Source organism: Hipposideros armiger, unplaced genomic scaffold, assembly GCF_001890085.2.
Source record: "Hipposideros armiger isolate ML-2016 unplaced genomic scaffold, ASM189008v1 scaffold_279, whole genome shotgun sequence".
In the NCBI taxonomy this organism is placed as follows: domain Eukaryota; kingdom Metazoa; phylum Chordata; class Mammalia; order Chiroptera; family Hipposideridae; genus Hipposideros; species Hipposideros armiger.
Window position 1 is genome coordinate 565,861 of NW_017731629.1, and position 17,091 is coordinate 582,951.

The 17,091-nt window shown below is 40.1% G+C and overlaps 1 protein-coding gene across 4 annotated transcripts in view; it reads left to right on the forward strand.

Moving 5' to 3' along the window:
• GEMIN5 (gem nuclear organelle associated protein 5) overlaps positions 1-17,091 on the forward strand; it is a 36,716-nt gene that overhangs the window by 3,633 nt on the left and 15,992 nt on the right. For 2 of the 4 annotated variants that reach the window (XM_019657748.1, XM_019657749.1), the window contains exons 4-15: positions 707-858; positions 1,074-1,193; positions 3,465-3,597; positions 4,500-4,665; positions 5,670-5,882; positions 7,489-7,574; positions 8,711-8,793; positions 9,818-9,951; positions 11,557-11,630; positions 12,286-12,467; positions 12,917-13,056; positions 15,397-15,568. In XM_019657748.1, coding sequence (XP_019513293.1) covers positions 707-858; positions 1,074-1,193; positions 3,465-3,597; positions 4,500-4,665; positions 5,670-5,882; positions 7,489-7,574; positions 8,711-8,793; positions 9,818-9,951; positions 11,557-11,630; positions 12,286-12,467; positions 12,917-13,056; positions 15,397-15,568 — 1,655 coding nt within the window. The remainder of the gene's footprint in view (positions 1-706; positions 859-1,073; positions 1,194-3,464; positions 3,598-4,499; positions 4,666-5,669; positions 5,883-7,488; positions 7,575-8,710; positions 8,794-9,817; positions 9,952-11,556; positions 11,631-12,285; positions 12,468-12,916; positions 13,057-15,396; positions 15,569-17,091) is intronic. The other 2 variants (XM_019657750.1, XM_019657751.1) reach the window with 1 other exon arrangement.

Below are 17,091 nucleotides of genomic sequence, written 5' to 3' on the forward strand. Positions count from 1 at the left end.
GTGTAGCCAGCAGCCAGCGTGAGCGGTCAGCAGCCGCAGTGAGCGGCCGTTCAGAAGCCAGCGACTGATCTGCCTCGCCAGGGAAGAGTGCAATGATGGTGCCAACTTGGGCCAGTGAAGCAACGCCCTCCACAACTAGACTGAAGAACAAAGCGACAGCAACTTGTCTGTTCCCCTTCCCCCAATTCCCCAGCACTGTTTCCATCCCCCCAATTCCCCAATAAAAATCTTTAAAAATAAATAAATAAATAAATAAATAAATAAATAAATAAATAAATAACAGCCTTGGAATATCCAGATCTAGAATTTAGAGTTCTGCAGCATTTGTTAAGCTTATAGTTAGAAAAGTAGGCTCACTTGTAAAAAAGGAGTTTTCTGAGTATATTAGAATTATACATCTCTAATTAGAGGAATTGTTGGGCCCCTATAAGAACGTGGAACTTAAGCATGCTCCACTATTTTTGAGTTTTGTGCCAGGCAACATGTTCAGTTATTACTATTACAAGAGTTGATCGTGAAGGAGGGTTTTTTTTAAAACCAGGAAGCATAAAATGGACACTTTAGAAAAGGGACAGAACAAAATTATTTCTTGTCTTTTTCCCTTCTCCCCAAAACCCCAATGCACTGAACTTTTAGAAATGCACAATAACTCCTAAGCCAAAATGTTTAGTAGAAAACAAAATGTATTCTCACTCTTGTTTTTCAGCTATAAGGATGGCATCGTGGTTATAGTTGACATCAGTAAGAAAGGAGAAGTTATCCATAGGCTTCGAGGCCATGATGATGAGATCCACTCCATAGCCTGGTGTCCTCTGCCTGGTGAAGACTGTTTATCCATAAACCAAGAGGAAAATTCAGGTAGAGATCATTTAAGGGAGGGTTCTGTGCTCTTTAGAGCTAAAGAACGCATGGGTAGAATTGTATAATTTGAATTATATTTAAAACTTCAGGTTTTACAGACCAGATCTATGAAAGTGATAGCTAAGTTTCGGGAACCCTTGCAAACTAATTTCTCTTTGGTAAGTGCCTGTTTCATGCAAATTAAAAAAAAAAAAATTCCATCTCTGTCCTAGAAGAATCTGAAATTCCCAATGGAAAAGATATAGCACAAACTCCAGTAACAAAAGGCTGCTACTTAGCCACTGGAAGCAAAGATCAGACCATTCGAATTTGGAGCTGCTCTAGAGGCAGAGGTAAGATTGACATTTGATATTTCTTTCGTGATACAACCTATATGGATCAGTAGAGGCAGAAGGTTTTTTATTCTGTCTTATTGTACTGAGAGTGTGTCATCTGTCAGAAAACAATTCTTTACTTTTCTATCCAGAAACTTGTTTCCCCAGCTTACCCTGGGCTAGAACTCTCTGTGCTCTTCACATCTGTCTTGGGGGTTGGAGATGAGGGTTTCTGATACGTGCACAGGAGGGTCACTGTTTGGCATGGAGGATAAGACGATTGTCATGAAACTGGAAATACTGGAACTTGGTAAGGCCTGGATCAGAGAAATGGAAAAGATCGCTAGAGCTAGAGTTTTTTGTTTTTGTTTTTTTTTAAGATTTTATTGTGGAATTGGGGGAGGGAACAGACAAGTTGCTGTCCTTTTTTTTTTGTTCTTCAGTCTAGTTGTGGAGGACACCGCTTCACTGGCCCACGTTGGTATTGTGATATTGCAGTCTTCCCAGCTGAGGCAGATCGGTCGCTGGCCATTGTATGGTGGCTCACGGCAGCTGATGCAGGCTGCCGGCCACTCACGGTAGTTTACAGCAGCCCACTGCAGCCTACACCCACTACTCACGGCAGCCCAGCTCCAGGTCGAGCTATTGTTCACCATCTTAGCTGTAGAGAGTGCAGCATCACTGGCCCATGTGGGATCCGAACCAGTGGCCCTGCTGCTCAGAGCTCATGCTCCTAAGCGAGCTCTTAACCAATGAGCCACTCGGCCGGTCCCTAGAGCTAGAGCTTTTAATGAACAAATGCAGAGTAAATAATACACACCCAATATAGAAGTGCATGTTTAACTGTAAAAGCTCAATTTATCCAAATTACAGAGACCCTCAGTGAGATTCAGCTTTCTGAAGCATCTCTTTGGGCAGAATTTTTACCTTAAGAGAAAGAAACTAGGCAGAGTAGATGTTACCTGTATAGTAAAAATCAAGCCCTTTTTCTCTATAGCAGTCTTCTTTCTCCACTTTATTTAAAACCACAGACATTTTGTCTCTTTGTCCAAATGCATGGGTGCATGTTAAATAAGATGGGACTTAGTCATTGGTAACTAGTAGTATAATTTGGGAAAACAGAATTGTTTAAGGTTTGTGGATGGCTTTTGGACGTACATTGGCTGATACTCTCAAGTGGGAACAACAGAAGGCTAAGAATCCCTCCAGCAAGATAACCTGTAAACTTATGGACAATGGTCTTCAGATTTACTGACTCGGAATCTCTAGGAGTTGGGCCCTGGCATATGTATTTTTTGAAGCTCCACCGGTGGTTCTGATACACCATAGGGTTTAAGAACCACTTGTTAGTGGAGTGTCAGGGGTGGAGGAGCTTCCCTCCCACAGCGTGTTCACTGCCAAGTTGGTCCCCTTCGTTGGATTTCTTGCCAACTAGAAGAAGGAATTCCACCCTCTGTCCTTCCAACTTTAGAGAATCTTGGGTTGTGTTACCATCTGGGTGCTCAATTCTAGTTGGAAACTCATTTTCCCAAACTATATTCTTAATGTGTTTTAAGTTTCCAAGAGAGCCTATAAAAGTTTGTCTGACTTAAATTAACTAGACTAGCATAACCACTATGCATAATAATGTACCATGAGAAAATGAGGTCTGAATTCTAAGTAACCATAACTAACAAACTTTTAAAACACAGTAGTCCCTTTCTTATCCAAGGAGGATATGTTCCAAGAGCCCCAGTGGATGCTTGGAAGAGCAGACAGTACCAAACCCTATATATAACACTATGTTTTTGTCCTATACATACCACCTATGGTAAAGTTTAACTTATAAATTAGGCACAGTAAGAGATTAACAATAATAATAGGACAATTATAACAATATACTGTAATAAAAATTATATGAATGGCTTTGGAGCCATTATTAAGTAAAATCAGGGTCACTTGAACAAAAGTATTGGGAGACCAGGACAGTCCATCTGATAACCTAGAGGGCTACTAAGTGACTAATGAGCGTTTAACATAAACAGCATGGATAGATTGGACAAAGGGATGTGATTCATGTCCAGGTCAGGACAGCAGGACAGCACGAGATTTCATCATAATACTCAGAATAGTGCGCAGTTTAAAACTTATGAATTACTTCTGGAATTTCCCATTTAATATTTTCGGACCATGGATGACTGCAGGTAAAAAACCGTGGATAAGGGGGACTACTCTATTGTGAATTGCTCATGATGTCATGCGTGTATTTTCACCATCTTGAGTGCCCATGGACTGTCTTTTAATATGCAGGGGTGATGATTTTGAAATTGCCCTTTCTGAAGAGAAGAGGAGGGGGTATAGATCCAACTGTTAAAGAGCGCCTCTGGTTGACACTCCATTGGCCCAAGGATCAGCCAACACAGCTGGTATCTAGCAGTTTTGGGTAAGTCATTTTTAGGTCATGCTCTTTGACATATTTTATTTTCCTCTCTAGCCTCAAAATTCCTAGGTTGCTTTTTCTAGACACAAAAAATGGAAAAAGTGATGGCTGGGGCTTACATTATGATGGACCATTTATAATGGTAAAGTCATGGGACTGTGCTGTCCAATAAACAGAAAGATGAAATAAGTATAGCCCGGTGGTTAAGAGTGTGGACTCTGAGGTCAGGCAGAACTGAAGTTCAGAATCAGTCCGAGACTTACCTTCTATGTGTTCATGAGCAAGACCCTTCACTTCTGAGCTTCAGTTACTTCACATGTAAAAAGGGGAGGTTACAGTATTTCGTACTTCTTAGGATGAATAGAGTCATTCATTAAACAAAACTGATTGGGCACCAGCTTCTAGTTACTTGAGATAAGTGAATTGAACAGACAGGGCCTCTGCTTTTAAATGGGGTGATAACAGGTAAATCACATAAATCCCAATAAACGTTAGTCATTAGTCATGGCCGTACTCCCCCCACTACCCCAAAAAAAGGTACATTATGTCTTAAAGCCTTTAGGGCTACACAAATGTGGCATTTTCTAATTAAAGCTGTTAGGAAAATCTGCTCAAAAGGTAGTGCAGCACATTCACATGGTCCAAAAAAAACGAAAGGTATAATAAAATACCCTTCTGATTCCTGGAGCTACTTGGTTCTCTTCCTCCTAGGCAGTGACTCCTTTTTTGTGTGTGAGCTTCCAGATATATTTTGTGCATGTTTCAGAATAGGTGATTTTTCTCTCCTTAAAGGAACAATGAATAGACAGTATTTTGCAACTGAGGGCCCCCTCCCTCTCTAGCCCAGAATCCCTTGTTTTCAGGTTGCCTGTGAAAGAGAATGAATACCTGTGTTTCCTTCACAGAGGTGAACTCCTGCTGTGGGATCTCACTCAGTCTTGGAGACGGAAATATACCCTCTTTAGTGCTTCATTGGAAGGGCAGAATCATTCAAGAATTGTATTTAACTTATGTCCACTGAAAACTGAGGATGACAAACAGCTGCTGCTTTCCACATCCATGGACAGAGATGTAAGAATGGCTTGTTTTACGTTCAGCTTTGAAGAGCAGTGGTTATGACTTAGATGAATTAGAGGGCTTTTTCAAACCAGCGGTTCTCACGCCCCACCTTGCTCCCAATTCCAATTTCAGAGTTACTGTTCCTGACTGGCACTAAACATATTAACAGCAGAGGGGTAGGGAAAACTGAGGAACCACCAAGACAACTTCTCATTAAAGCAGATATGATAAAGAAGAGTGGATGTGTCCATGGGAGATCATCATGCTTTGGCATTGAAATGTCCTTGTCTCTAGTTTAGGTAGCAAAATCTCTGCTCTTGGTGAAATCTCTCTAAGAGAACTGGCTTTATTTAAGAATCTATGACCTTACTGTTTTGCAGTTAAGGTAGGCTCATTTGATAGACATTTTCTCCCAAGTCCTTCTGTTAAAGTGACCATTAAAAACTTAGCACTTCTCTTCCCCTTGGTGTAAGGTATTTTGCGTTTTGAGATAGCAACTGTGATTTTTCCACTGTCCTGAGGCCGACTTCATTCTTACTTCCAATTTGCCTAATGAGGAAGTCACCAGTGCTCTAAATACAAGAGTGGAAAGGCCGATGAACTTGTGAATGGGAGGCCTGGGTTCTGATTTATTATTGTACATCCTGAATTCACTTGACATCTCTGGGAATAAATGTATTCTAAGATCCCTATGAGCTCTACAATTTTTTATTTTTTTTTTAAAGCTGAGCCATCTTGTACCTGTTGGCAGCTCAGCTCGGGCTGGGAATCGAACTGCTGTTGCTCAGAACTCAAACTCTTGAGCGAGCTCTTAACCAGCTGAGCCACTCGGCCGGCCCTGAGCTCTACAATTTATGACGGATTTTTTTTTTTTTCTGAGAGATGCTTTTTCAAATTCCTACTAGAATAAATTACGTTATCCTTACTCATTCTTTGAGCCCATCCTATTTGAAATATTCTTTTTCCTATTTTTCTGATCTTTTTTATATTTAGGCCCTAATCCTTAATCTTTTCAGGTAAAATGTTGGGACATGGCCACATTGGATTGCTGCTGGACCCTGCCTTCCCTCGGTGGCTTCGCCTATAGTCTGGCTTTCTCTCCTGTGGACACAGGCTGTTTGGCTATAGGCGCTGGGGATGGCATGATCCGTGTGTGGAATACAATCTCCATAAAGAACAGCTATGATGTGAAAAACTTTTGGCAGGGTGTCAAGTCCAAGGTTACAGCGGTAAGTGCTTTATTTGAGCTGGCTTTGAACTTTTTTTCAAATAAGTAATTCTCTTTTGGGGAATACCTTTTCACTTAAATGAATTCTATTGGAAATCACAGTTTATTCAAGGGTATTTTTGAGAAAGTTTAAAACAAGAAAACAGAAGAACCCTCTCTAACCAAATCCAATATCTCCAAATTCCGAATTTAAAATTAAAGCTTTGTTCAAGTCATCATGTTTTCTAATAGTAAGAAATTAGAAATAACCTGGATCTGCTTTCATGAAGATACATTAAGTTATAACATAGCCACATATTCGAATGGTATCAAACTATTAAATATGATAATGCAGACCTTTCTTTGATGTGGAAAAACGTTAATAATTCATGAAGAATGCAAATTATAAAATACGGAATGCAGGTTACAAAACAATATGTATAATTTTTTTGTTTTTCTCCATTTAGTATAAAAGCAATAAATGTTTGTGGTTTAAAAAGAAAACCAAGGGCCGGCTGAGTGGCTCAGTTGGTTAAGAGCTCGCTCAAGAGTTTGAGCTCTGAGCAACAGCGGTTCGAGTCAGCCCGAGCTGAGCAGCCGTGAGCTGCCAACAGGTGGCGGGATGGCTCAGCTAAAAAAAAAAAAAAAAAAAAAAAAAAGAAAACCAAATAGTACATAATTGTAGAAAGCAAAAAAGACTTTTTCCTACTGTACCCTGCTCTCTATTCCCCCACTTCCATACTCCAGAGAACCCACCGATGACAATTTCTGATGTATCTTTCCAAATTTTGTTAATTATTAATAGAGTCATATTTTCTAAGTTTTTCAGGAATTTTTTATCCCCACTCAACGGTGTATCGTGCACATTTAAATGTTAGAACCAATTTTTGTTTTTTTTCAAGGGTATATTTTTGTTTATTTACAAAATATGTCTGGAAAGATACAATATTGGTTTGGGGTGTTTGGGATAGTGAGATTACAGGTAACTTTTACATTGTTTTTAATACTTAAAAATTCTTCATGAGAATGTGTTACTTTTAAAATTAGAAGACACCGGGCCGGCCGAGTGGCACAATGGTTAAGAACTCGCTTGGGATGCCAGAGGGCCCCGGTTCGGATCCCACATATGAGGGCCAGTGACACTGCCCTCTACAGCTAAGATGCTGAACAACAGCTCAACCTGGAGCTGGGCTGCCTATGAGTCGCCGGCGACGGCGTGGGCTGCAGTCCCTGTGGCAGTGGATTGCCATGGGCTACCGTGTGTGGCCAGCAGCCAGCGTGAGCGGCCAGCAGCCGCAGTGAGCGGCCGTCCAGAAGCCGGCGACTGATCTGCCTTGCCAGAGAAGAGCGCAATGATGGTGCCAACTTGGGCCAGTGAAACAACATCCTCCACAACTACATTGAAGAACAAAACGACAGCAACTTGTCTGTTCCCCTTTCCCCAATTCCCCAGCACTGTTCCCATCCCCCCAATTCCCCAATAAAAATCTTTAAAAAAAATAAATAAATAAATAAATAAAAAATAAAATTAGAAGACACCAAGAGCAAGAAAGTTTTCCATTTGAACACCTGGTAGGTAAACTAAGGGTTCCCTTAACAGTCTGCTCCTTTCCTCGTATTTTCTGTAGCTGTGCTGGCACCCAACCAAGGAAGGCTGCTTGGCTTTTGGAACTGACGATGGAAAAGTGGGATTGTATGACACCTACTCCAACAAGTAAGGGAAACAGTGACCAAAATGTCAGTGATGGAGTTAATTTTGAGTTCATGAACCTGGATCTGCATCAGAATTGGCCTGGGAAACAACTTTTAAGATTCTGTCTCTGAGACTGAGGCTTAGCACTCAGAATTTTATTTTCAAAAAGTTTTTCAGGTGATGGTGGTTCAGCCCATCTGACCTGTGGGAAGCACTAAAATTACTATCTTCTGGTTATTATAAGCTGACAATTCAGAATAACACTAGAAAAGGTAGATAGTTGGAGGAAGTATGTTGCTGTATACATTGTTAGGCATTTAGTTAGAACTGCTTATTTGGTTTTTTTTAGCCAAAGGAATTTTGGGTTATTGTCTAGAATAATAGCAATAAATAATGTCAGATACATGGAAGTAAATAAGTCAAGAGCTAGTTCAGTCATAGGTTCCGGAATCCTGGAATTCTAAAATCATACAAAGGACATAGTATAAACTGAAGGTAATAGCCACACTGTTTTTGACTGACACATCACATATTATTAATCAACCTTAAAAAATACCTGAGGCCAAGGTTTCATTAAAAAGAAAATCAAAAACTTTAAAATCGATTTACTCTAAAATGTCATCTTAGTTTAAGAATGTGATGTTAATGATAAGGTAAACCTAAAATCACACCTTGTCTTTTCCTTGAGTATGAGGTAGATCCATTTGCATGATGATAATATGTACTTAGCAGTAACCTTAGTTCTGAGCTGAACCGTTTGCATTTTCTGTCTTCTGTTTTTCTCTAGTTGTGATAGCTTTTACACTGCTATATAACTACAGTAATGAGAATAGTTGACATTTAAGTAAAGTATAGACAACTCAGGGAGAGATGGGAAAAATTATCCCTAACGGGCCAGCTGGGTTGGGGGTGAGGGTGGGAGTTGAGGGGTAAAGGTAAAGTGTGTTTGGGACTTACTCTATTTTGTTAGTAGATATCCTTATATGTTATGTTATTTAAATGTTTGCTTCTTTACACTCAGCTATTTGGAGAAGGTTAGTATTAAGTTGTTTTTCTGTAATATCAGCAACTAACTTTATAATAGGAACCTTTTAGAAAATGCTCTTTTTTCCACTGTATCTTTTCTTTTAATCTGTTTGTAATCCCCTTCCCCCCAGACCTCCACAGATTTCTAGCACATATCATAAGAAGACTGTGTACAGTTTAGCCTGGGGGCCACCAATCCCCCCCATGTCACTTGGTAAGTGTCTGAGCCATTTTCTAACAAATGTGAGAGAGTCCTTTCTTTTAGTTTAATCCTAGGATATTCAAAAGTCATAAATATTCTAGTGCAGTGACTGTTTATGCAGGCTGCTATGTCCCCTGGGGTCCATGAGGGCAGTCGTGGCCTCGGGTATTTTTTCACCCATAATAAGCCTCCCTAAACTTGAAAGCAAAATCAGAATTTCTCAAATGAGGTCTCCTTGTGCCTTTGATTGTATACTGACCCTTTCCCTCTTCTAGCCCCGTAGCCTTGTCTTCCCCTTATTCCTAAAGTGATAGTTCTTTCAGAATATCTTTTAAAATGAGTGTTAGCAAAAATATTTGGTAAACTTTTATCTTACCGTTCTATAAAGAAACATCTTTCAATTTCTATAGTAATTGCATTACATAGTGAGGGTAGTGTAAATCACAAGAAATCAAGCAGCACTGCAATTGCAGTTTCTTTCATTCATTCAACAGACGTTACTGGATCCTTGACTTGTGCCACCTCTAGTTCTAACAGTGGTGAAAGTCAAACTTGCCCTTACGGAAAACCACCAGAACCACTGTTTGCTTCTTAAAAATCAACAAGAGAATTACTGTAACACTAAAGAAATCACTACTTTGAGGACAACTCCTCAAAATTAGTCATAGGAAGTCATGCAGCTCCGTGTATTTAAATGCCCAAAGAATATAAAATACTTATTTCTGGAGGGAAAGATAACTTCTCAAAAACTTTGAGAATGTATTTTCTGATTCCAGCTTTGGAACCCCTACTATTTTCAATGGCAGAAGAATGTTTCAAACAAATATGTTGCATGATAAGTAGTAACTTAGAATTAGTATACCTTGTCTTACTTCTCCCAACAACTGTTCAGATGCAAAGAACAGTGGCTTTATTCCAATGTATTAATATTATTCTTTCAAAACAGCTGATAGTATGATATGGTCATACCGTAGCAACAAATAGTTAAGCTGGTGAAGTGCAAAACTGATCAGCTTTATTTTCTTATCTCACTTAGGAGAAGGAGACAGACCTTCCCTCACTTTATACAGCTGTGGAGGAGAAGGGATTGTCTTACAGCACAACCCCTGGAAGCTGAGCGGAGAGGCCTCTGACATCAACAAACTCATCAGGGACACCAATTCCATCAAAGTGAGTTCTAGTGGCCTAAAGTCTCCTCTTGATGTCTGTTATCTTCTTCATTTCCCATCTTGCATAGTAAATGCTATTATTAGACATACGCATTGTGCTCACTCGGATTTCTCAGATGTTCTTTCAAAACTCAGTGAATTTGTAAGTTATAACATATATCTTAGAAGCCTTTATCCTTGAATAAAGCAAGGAACTTAACCAAAAAAGAAAATGTTATGTCTCAATTGCAATGCTAATTTATTATAAACTTCCAGACCTTGGATATAAAGCATCCTTTTCAGGCCAGCCAGTGAGGCCTTGGTTAAAAATAACATTATTTGGAGTCCAAGTGTGGCTGCAAGGTATTTTGCTCAAAACAGAATTGCTTTTTGTTTTTTTAATTTAGTGAAATCCTTACAGATTTACACAAAAGCTGCAAAAAATAATACAAATAATTCCCTTATATCCTTGTCCTAGATACCCACATTTAATCACATTTGCTTTACCCTCCCATCCCTATAGCTGTATGCTAGAACTGTCTTCTGAAGAAGTAAAACCATAAATGTTGAAATTCCTTTACTCTTTCAAATGAGCATTTTTTATTATTGCCCATAGTTTTTGTATGGCTAGCATGAAAATAACGTCATTATAAATTGAATTATTTTTATTGACTATTTTACTTCATTGTCTTAAGTATTACCTGAACATTAACATTCAGCAATGAATAAGAGACAAAATTCATGTTTCTAATAAACTTTTAGTTTTTATGGTAGTTGAATGTCTGGATCAGAAGCTCCTCCAAGGAGTTTGGGCTGCAAATAGAAATTTGGAACCCTTCACATGAACGGTAGCTGAAGAAGCGGTGGGCATGTATGATGTGGTTTAAAGAGACAAGAAGAGGGTGGGGCGGCTGGTGAGCTCAGTTGATTAGAGCACAGTGCTCATAACACCAAGGTTGCCAGTTCAATCCCCACATGGCCACTGAGATGCACCCTCCACAACTAGATTGAAAACGGCTACTAGACTTGGAGCTCATGGATCCTGGAAAAATGCCCTCTACAACTAGACTGAAACAACTACTTGACTTGGAGCTAGCTGATGGGTCCTGGAAAAACACACTGTTCCCCAATATAATTTTTTTTTTTTTTTTTTTTTAAAGAAGAGGGCCCAGGAGGCAGCCTTGAGGAACACCAACATATAGTTAGGGGGAAAAAATGATTCTGGAAATGAAACAGAAAGCATAGGAAGAAAACAAGGGCAGAGAATATGGTTTTTGCTAAGGAGACCATGACCCCTATATGTTGTTAAAGCCAGCAGATATGTTTCATTCTTTATTGTGGGATAAAAATCATTTTAATGAAGGTCATTTCACAAGGTTAGACACTGCACACATTTAGTATTTACTGGCCTCTCTTTGTCCCAATTAGGAAACTATAATTAGAATACCTGCTCTTCGTAACTCTTTGGTTAATTATATATATTATTTACAAGAATGGCTGTTGTATAATTAGAACATTTTTAAACCCTAGGAATTTTTTTTTCTCATGCTGTCATTGATTTGTAATGTAAGATACGTGGAGAGAGAAACAATGTTTTTAGTCAAGATTGGTTTGTTTTGCTTTCTAGTACAAATTGCCTGTACACACAGAGATCAGCTGGAAAGCAGATGGCAAAATCATAGCTCTTGGCAATGAAGATGGGTATGTGTTTGTTTCTTTAAAAATAAACAACTTTGTAACTGCACATATATTTGATCACAAGCTGGCTAATGCCATCTGTAATGTTAGTTGGGGAAGCCGAGTTGTATCTGATATTCTGATTTATCCTTGATATCTATGAATGACCCAGGAGCCCTCTGCATCTTTGAGAACTGCAAAATAAGTTGGATGTTTTCATTCCAAAGAAAGTATTTGCCTACTGGTTTATGCCTCAATAATGCTCATCTCCTGCACTGAACTGCCTAAATCACCCTTTACTTTTTTAAAGTAAGCCTAGGAAGAAGTCCCCTTCAGGTCTCACCATGCCCTTTTCCAATGTTGATTATAGTGACTAGTCCACATTCAGCCATTGGTTCACTAATTTTTAGCTTCTCCCCAGCACCATTTATCACAAGTGCCCAATAAACACAACTTTCCAGAGATAGTTGTGATTTTTTTAAAGCTGAACATACTTGTTTGAGAGACAACCTTTTTTTTTATCTGGTTCTTTATAAGAAAATGACCTTTGCAGTGATAGATAGGGTTATCCTATTCCATTTCACCTTTCCATGACGGATGGAATGAAGGAGATACCTGTTTGCATTGGACTGTAAATTGATAATCCATCTTTCTTGTCTTTGTGTGTTTCTTATGCCAGATCAATAGAAATATTTCAGGTTCCCAACTTGAAACTGATCTGTACCATCCAGCAGCATCACAAGCTTGTGAATGCCATTAGGTGGCATCATGAGCATGGCAGCCAGCCAGGGCTGAGCTATCTGATGGCTTCTGGATCCAACAATGCAGTCATTTATGTGCACAACCTGAAGACTGTCATAGGTAACTCTGGTTTCTTCCATACTGGGGGTGCTATCATGTGTTCAGTTACTTTCTATTCCAATCGCCAATCTGTCCGTTTTTACTTTCTTTTTGGTATTAAAATAAATGGGTTTGGTTTTTTTCTGCTTTCAGGAGGAAAGTAATATATTCATATTATTTAAAATAAGACACATTTTTCAAACATGACAAAAAATGTTAAGTTAGAAAGTGGAGCTCCTCCTATATCTCATCCCTCAGTAATCACCAGTGTTACCAGTTTGCTGCATGTGTTTTTAGAATGGTTATTGCTAAGTGGCTCTCCGAAAAGACTGTTCAGTTTAGAGCCCCTTCCCATAGTGTTTGAGTATTTTCCACACACCACATCCATCCCATCCCCATGTTTGACTGCATCCAGTTCTTCCAGTCCTGTGAGGTAGGTTCTGCTGGCCTCATTCTCCACTGTCTTTTAGAGAGCAACCCTGAATCTCCAGTGACCATCACAGAGCCCTACCGGACCCTCTCAGGGCACACAGCCAAGATTACCAGTCTGGCGTGGAGCCCCCATCATGATGGCAGGCTGGTCTCTGCTTCCTATGACGGTACAGCTCAGGTACTGTTTCGTCGGGTTCTGTGGGTTCTTCACTGTGTACTCCAGATGTAACCCTTCCTTCTTTTCCCCCAGTTGTATACTTATCTTCTACACAAAGGGATTTTCTGAGCTCTCGAAGGCATTTTAGTTTTATTCCACACATCTGGGCCCTTGGCAGGCTAAGATTGGGGTTTTCTACTTAGATGAAAGGAAAGTATTAAAAAAAAGGAAACTAATACCGTATTTTGCCATGTATAATGTGTACTTTTTTGCCCAAATTTGTTAAGGAAAAATAAAGCTGTGCATTATACGTGGGTAGTACTAACTCCATATCTATATTAATGTTTTTAATTATTTTACTTGTTTATGAGTTAAAAGCGTAACTCTAGAAATCAATAACGATATCTGTATGCAAAATAATACCCTAGAATACAATAATCGGTTTTTTGAACTTACAATGAACTTGTAGCCACGAAGAGTTCTTGGCCTTCTATGATGCATAAATAGCGTAAATTTGTTAACGGTACATAAAATTCCTTTTTTTTTTTTTTTAAAATTTTTTTTGGGGAATTGGGGGGATGGGAACAGCACTGGGGAATTGGGGGAAGGGGAACAGACAAGTTGCTGTCGTTTTGTTCTTCAATCTAGTTGTGGAGGACGTCGCTTCACTTGCCCAAGTTGGCACCATCATTGCGCTCTTCCCTGGAGAGGCAGATCAGTCGCCAGCTTCTGGACGGCCGCTCACTGCGGCTGCTGGCCGCTCACGCTGGCTGCTGGCTACACACGGTAGCCCATGGCAACCCACTGCCACAGGGACTGCAGCCTACGCCGTCGCCAGCGACTCACGGCAGCCCAGCTCCAGGTTGAGCTGTTGTTCAGCATCTTAGCTGTGGAGGGCAGTGTTCACTGGCCCTCATATGTGGGATCCGAACCGGGGCCCTCTGGCATCCCAAGTGAGTTCTTAACCATCGCGCCACTCGGCCGGCCCACATAAAATTTCTTGTACCTTGTCTCTGTTCTTGTGTTTTGTAACTATTTGTGACATAAAATTTCTAGTATCATAATATGTTAAAAATAAATGCTGGGCCGGCCGAGTGGCGTGATGGTTAAGAACTGGCTTGGGACGCCAGAGGGCCCCGGTTCGGATCCTACATATGAGGGCCAGTGACACTGCCCTCCACAGCTAAGATGCTGAACAACAGCTCAACCTGGAGCTGGGCTGCCATGAGTCGCCGGTGACGGCGTAGGTTGCAGCCCCTGTGGCAGTGGGTTGCCATGGGCTACCGTGTGAAGCCAGCAGCCAGCGTGAGCGGCCAGCAGCCGCAGTGAGTCGCCGTCCAGAAGCCGGTGACTGATCTACCTCGCCCGGGAAGAGCGCAATGATGGTGCCAACTTGGGCCAGTGAAGCAACGTCCTCCAACTAGATTGAAGAAGAAAAAAAAAAGAAAGAAAAGAAAAGAAATGCTAAAATTCCTTTATAATACAAAAAACAAGTACCTAAATGTAAACATAGAAATTTGAATTAAAAAATTAAAACGAAAGATTTTTTTTCCCCTGAAAGTTTGGGCCAAAAACGTGGGTGCACATTACACATGGCAAAATACAGTAATAGGAAGTAGCTAAATTCTAATACTTTTTAAGATTTCATTCTGACTGTCAGCCTGATGGACTTATAAATTGATGTGAAAAGTACTCATTCCCCTTCAAACACAGAAGTGGAGTCTATCAGATCATAAAAACAATTTTTTAATAGTAGGTAAGTCAGAAATCTCCAAGTTCTAAAAACTAAAGATGAGATGCCAAGCCAGAGCTATGAGGTAGGAGTTTTGGGTATCAGAGCTGGAACAGACCTTAGGAACTGGAGGACGAACATCTGTGATAGATGCCTGTCTCGAATGTTGAGTTGTAATTGAGCTATCTACACAAAGCTGAGAGCCAGCAAGGGCTGCCCTCTGTGAAATGGGGACTGGTATAATTCAGGAAATAGTAAGGAAATTGATCAATTTCCCAGGTACCTGGGGACAAAAGAATCACCTGTGAGAAGTTAGAACCCTAAGTCTGCACCATGCATGTGGGGGGTGGGCCTGAGTTAGAGTTCTCTTCATGGTATCAGAATCCCCAGCCAAAAAATAACATATAGCCCTGGTTCAGGACAGTGAAACTCACAGGGCACCACTAGATGCGCACTCAAAATCAACCCCAGAGGAAATAGCATTCTCTGAAATTTAACTCCTGAGAGAAAATGACAAATCACAAGAAGAAATACGTGTACAACAGTTTAAAAAAAAAAAGTTTTAACTTGTACCCCTAAACAGCAGAATAACCAGAAATTGTCTGTTCTGTCATGTAACTTGGTTTTAGGTGTGGGATGCTCTCCGGGAAGAGCCTCTGTGCAATTTCCGAGGACATCGAGGTCGGCTGCTTTGTGTGGTGTGGTCCCCCGTGGATCCGGACTGCGTCTACTCAGGGGCAGATGACTTCTGTGTGTACAGATGGCTTGCTTCCATGCAAGAACATTCCCGGCCTCCTCAAGGTCAGTCAGAACATGGAGCCCGTAAGTGCTTGCCCACTTCCCTTCTCCCTTCCACAGCACCCGAGCTGACAAGAGTCAAGCACAGAAGACATTCATGCAGGGCAGCCGCGCCCCTATGGCAGGAGCTGAAGGCCTGCCTCCACAAGGAGGGCAGCCCTGAGGACAACACCAAATAGTAACAAGTATACGTGACCCCAGATCTTGATTTCTGTTAAAAGGGACCAACCAGGCTTCTTGGAAAAATGGCTAATTCCAGGTTACGACAGGAAAAAAGACAAGATAAGCCTAGGATATCATCTTATGCCATAAGAAAGGAAGTATTCAAAGAGCTGAGCTACATCAAAAGGACAAAAAAGCCTGCCTGAAGGGGCTCCACTAACCAAATCTAGGACAATTTGAACTTGAAAATAATTAACAGGAGAATTCTATTTCTGGCTATGAAAGACTGACTGATACCAGACTTGCCCACCACCATAAACACCAAGATAATTAGACAATATATTAAACAACTAGAAATTTACCCAAAGAAATGAAATGACATATTCATATATATGTATATATATACTGTAAAAGAATGCTCATAGCAGCTTTATCTGGAATTGCCACAAACTGGAAACCCGAATAACCGTCAGCTGGTAAATAAGCTGTGGTGTACCCCTATAGTACAACTGTACTCAGCAGTAAAAAAAAAAAAAAAAAGTAACTACTGATAAACACAAAATGTGCTGAGCCAAAGAAGCCAGCACAAAACACTACGTACTGCATGATTCTAGTATACAGTATAAAATGGAATTACATCTATGAAATTCTAAAACAGACAAAACTAAACTACAGTGACAGCAAAACAGTGCTTGCTTGGGGGAGGGGCACATCTTACTACAGAAGCATGAAGGAGCATTTTGAGATAATGGAAATATGTAGTTTCTATTTTTAATCTGTGGTGGTGGGTTACATGACGACACATTTGTCAAAACTCATCAAAAGATTAAAAAGTGGGTATATTTTACTGTATTAAATTATACCTCAATAAAGGTGAGTTTAAAATGCAAAGGATAAAAACTTTTAAAAAGTAACAGTAATGGAATAAAACAAAATAGGAATTCATGAGCCCATACTGATAAAAATAAATGAATGTCTAAATAAGTGGGGAGAAGCAAAAGCTCTTCTTGACCGTAGAATGACAAATAAGTGTAGAATGAATGATGGAATTTGAAAATTACCATTCAGCAATCATCAGTCACAGTTTTCAGTCAAGAAGCATCACTGGATACTAAAACTAATGGATGCAAACACTTAGTAATTACAAAGGGAAAAGTTTTTCAGGGAGAAACCTGCAAGACACCCCTTTAATCAAGTGATCAGAGTAAACAATCAAATAATGAAGAAAACAGAAATTACATTCTGCCTCATAGGTTGCACTGAAATGAACACAGTATCACTTCTGTAAATTCCAGCTTAAAATGCATAACCTTAATCTAATCATGAAAACATCAGGCAGGCCCAGTTGAGGGAAATTCGGCAAA